This window comes from Suricata suricatta, chromosome 1, assembly GCF_006229205.1.
Source record: "Suricata suricatta isolate VVHF042 chromosome 1, meerkat_22Aug2017_6uvM2_HiC, whole genome shotgun sequence".
Taxonomy (NCBI): domain Eukaryota; kingdom Metazoa; phylum Chordata; class Mammalia; order Carnivora; family Herpestidae; genus Suricata; species Suricata suricatta.
The window spans coordinates 129,320,066-129,324,266 of NC_043700.1; the positions used below are offsets into that span (position 1 = coordinate 129,320,066).

A 4,201-nucleotide genomic window follows, 5' to 3' on the forward strand; every position below is an offset into this window, starting at 1 on the left:
TCTGTTTTTGTAACTTCACTTGGACAGAGTTGAAGCCTGGTAGACTGGGCTTTCAAATCTCTCAAATTTTTTTGCACAGTTTTCAGTCTATATGAGCTACATGACTTCTTCAACTTTACGTTCTTTATGACAAAATCAGTTTTTTACTGTTTCCTATTAATTGTGTTCATTCATTATTCAGTTCTCATGTGAATTTTTTAATGAATTTAATTTTTTTCTTAATTTACAAGAACTATCTTCTCTTATTGCTCTTTGTTTATAATTGTCTGTTCTCTTATTGTGAATACAATACCCTCTAGAATTTTCTGTGAATACTGATTTAGAATTTAAAAAAAAATTTTTTTAACATTTATTATTGAGAGACAGAGCATGAGTATGGGAGGGGCAAAGAGAGAGAGGGAGACAAAGAATCTGATGCAGGCTCTAGGCTCTGAGCTATCAGCACAGAGCCCCACATGGAACTTGAACTCACAGACCATGAGATTGTGACCTGAGCCAAAGTCGGACACTTAGCCAACTGGGCCACCCAGGTGCCCCAAGATTTATAATTTTTTAAAGTTCTTTCTGTTTCTTATTTCTGCCAGACATTTATTCTACATATTCTTATGTTTCTTTTATGTCCTTAGTTTTCTTCTAGTGTTTATAGTCTTGGCTGTCCATGGAGATTTATAAATAAAGGAGTAGAGTGATTAGTAGATAAATGGCAGGTTTCCTCTCACTTTTTAGCAGGAAAACTGGCTACAGATTTCTATATACATGAGCAGGATTGAAAGCACCATGTGTGTATGTCAAAAACAGTGGAAACCTTTAATTTTATATAGTTGACTGTAATATAAACATATATAAGCAAGCGTATGTGGGTAGTACATGGTCAGATTTTACATTTATGGAGTATGGAATCAAAAATCTTTTGAGACTTTTGTTCTAGTGACAATCATAAGCTTTGTAACTAGGCCAACATGTTCAAACCATAGTTCTGGTAAATACTAGTGTTGGGATTGAAGTAAGCCACGTAGCTTGTCTGTGCTTCAGTTAGACCCTTTGTAAAAAATAAGACAAAATAAAATAATGAATATTATTACCAAGAATTTTCTAACAATTACTGATAATGTACATAAAGAATCTAGGACATCACAGGTTCTTGGTAAATAGTAGTCACTTATTATTTTGAGTTAACATGTCCTTAAATTTAATATCAGATAACTAAAGAAATTCAGAATTTTTTAAAAAGATACTATTATTATAGATGGGATATCACTTTTAATTAATATTATCAATTCCATAGAGTTATTTTAAGAGCTCCCTATGTTGCCAAGGAATTTTTAAAGAGGAACCAATATAAACAGATGATTGGCCGAGCTGGCCGTGCTGGCATAGATTCTACCGGGGAGAGTATCCTTATACTGCAAGAGAAAGACAAGCAACAGGTAACAATCTATTCGGTTGTTGATTTCATTATGTCTTTTTTTGGTCTTTAGCGTAGCCCTTTTATGATATATATCATCCCTTAAAAATTACTGATTAATATTTCTTTAAATAATGTTTCTTTGTCCTCTATGATTAAGAATTAGAACGAGTACTTTGAATACTTTTATATTTCAGACAAGCAATAAAAAGTATTTTCCTTATTCATCTTTCTTCCATTTTCATGAAAACACCTGCTAAATTCTTACTTGTCTTTATGTGATTAAATTGCCCCTGCTTCCAGAAGATCTATGCAAAACAGAAAATTTTGCATGAAGCACTTTTTTTTTTAATAATAACACAAAACCAAATATTGCTTTACCTTTTGTAGGTATTGGAGTTAATAAGCAGACCATTGGAAAACTGTTATAGCCATCTTGTTCAAGAATTCACCAAGGGAATCCAAACTTTGTTTCTCTCTTTGATTGGTTTGAAGGTATTTTTCAATATTTTTAAATCTTATTTCTGTTATGTGAGATAATAGAGGTTTAAAAGTTATGAGAACTCTAAAGTAGAAAAAAATGTTAACTTCTAATCTAATGTGGAAAAGAACAGTCTGACATGATAAATCTGAATCTAGATTTACATGTGCATTTTTAATGGTTTGGGTTGTATAAAATATGAAAAATCAACAAACCATAACTGGGCATCATTACAAGTGAGAGACTTTTTGGATATTCTGGGGATTATAAGAAGCTGTAAAGACATGGGTCCTGATGTGGGATAACCCAATATCTCTACCCTTATTAAGAATAAGGTTCACCTGTAGTCCTATGATCATTCTAGGATATTATAAACATTTGTGAGACCTAGTATAGCCTTTACCAGACAAAAAATTTAAAAAGAAAGGGCAGAATAGGAAAACACTTCTTTTCTTAGAGATTAGCTCTCTTTTAGGATTACTCTTGAGTTAAACATTTTTAGGGTTATTCTTAAATAAATTTTAACTTTGTATCTAAGGGCACTTAGCCATAAAATGGCAAAGCCAGATTTGAATTCAGCTTTGTTCAACTACAAGTACCCAAAGAGCTTGGGTGAAAATACAAAAGGTAACGAATAAAAAAAGATACCATAAGATAAGTTTTGATTACCTTATAGATGAATAGTGTAATATTAAAATATTGCCAGTTCAGAATAGTGAAAGACTATAAGGAAGAAGAGGAATCAGTGGTAGGTAGTGAAAGAGACAGAAGTTGTCAGGACACCTAGGTGGCTCAGTTGGTTAAGTGTCCAACTCTTGATTTTAGCTCAAGTCATTATCTCACAGTCCTGAGATTGAGCCCCATGAGCCCCACAAGCCCCACATGAGGCTCCACATTGACCGTGGAGCCTGCTTAAGATTTTCTCCTCTCCCTCACTCCTCTCCTTCTGTCTGCTCCTCCTCTGCTCATGTGCTCTCTCAAAAAAAAAAGAAGAAGAGGAAGAAGTTGTAGATAAGCAGAGGGAAGGAATAAGCCATTCCAGGTACTTAACAGGGAATGAATGATGAGAAAGCTCAAGATGATGTGGGGTATCAGTCAACAGACTAGATTCTGTAGCTCTAGTGAAGGGCTGCAGATCCTGAAGGGGTGAAGGTTGAGTGAGAAAAGTTGGGCCAGATTGTGTGCTATAATTTGGGAAAGATAGGAGAGCGTGCTTAAATAGACTAAAGAGTTGTGACACTATTACTTATCAGTGGAGAATTAGTAAAGTGTGGTGGTTGAGAGCAAGAGCTCTGATATCACACGTACCTGTGGCCCAGTCCCAATTCTGTCTCTTATTGCCCTGGGTAAGTTATTAGCTCACTCTTAAACCTTACTCAGAAGTATTGTAAGACTAGTTTAAAAGCAATTGTAGTAATCCATGTATAATGTAATAAATCCTTACAATAGGGAGGTTGCCAAGGAATTAGTAAAGGAGGGAGAGATCATAAAGGTCATCAAGTCTCTTTACATTTACATATTAGATAAGGTAACAACTCAGAGAACTGGCGAGTAGTCTAAGATCATTCAGTGGTTATGGTTTAGATGGGACTGTAGTTTAGTTTCCTGCCATGCTGGCCTGTACTCTTTCCAACGTACCATTGTGTGTGGTTGCATTATTTCTCAAGTGCATGGGAAATATTTCACCAACATAGACCATATTCTGAGATCATAGACAAGTCTCAATATATTTAAAATGATTGAAATCAAATATAGTATTGTGTCTAATGAAAATAATTATAGTATACCAGCAATAATAGAAGGATAACAGGGAATTGCCTAAGTATTTGGAAATTAAATAGTACACTTTGACCAGAGGTCAAAGTAGAAATCACAAGGGAAATTAGAAAATATTTAGAATGGAACAAAAATGAAAACAGATATACCAAAATTAGTGACATGAAGCCTAGGTAGTGCTGAAAAGGACATTTATAACTTTATTTATTTTTTTAAAATAGTTTATTGTCAAATTGGTTTCCATACAACATCCAGTGCTCTTCCCCATAAGTGCCCTCCCCCATTACCATTACCTCTTTTCTCCCCTCCCCCCACCCTCTTCAACCTTCAGTTCATTTTCAGCATTCAATAGTCTCTCAAGTTTTGCATCCCTCTCTCTCCCCAACTCTCTTTCCCTCTTCCCCTCCCCCTGGTCCTCCATTAGGTTTCTCCAGTTCTCCTGCTAGACCTATGAGTGCAAACATATGGTATCTGTCCTTCTCTGCCTGACTTATTTCGCTTAGCATGACACCCTCAAGGTCCATCCACTTTCCTACAAA

At 35.1% G+C, this 4,201-nt stretch overlaps 1 protein-coding gene across 7 annotated transcripts in view; it reads left to right on the top strand.

Moving 5' to 3' along the window:
- Window positions 1-4,201, top strand: part of HELQ (helicase, POLQ like) — a 42,231-nt gene that overhangs the window by 18,955 nt on the left and 19,075 nt on the right. For all 7 annotated transcript variants that reach the window (XM_029943892.1, XM_029943909.1, XM_029943916.1 and 4 more), the window contains 2 exons: window positions 1,286-1,427; window positions 1,796-1,900. In XM_029943892.1, coding sequence (XP_029799752.1) covers window positions 1,286-1,427; window positions 1,796-1,900 — 247 coding nt within the window. The remainder of the gene's footprint in view (window positions 1-1,285; window positions 1,428-1,795; window positions 1,901-4,201) is intronic.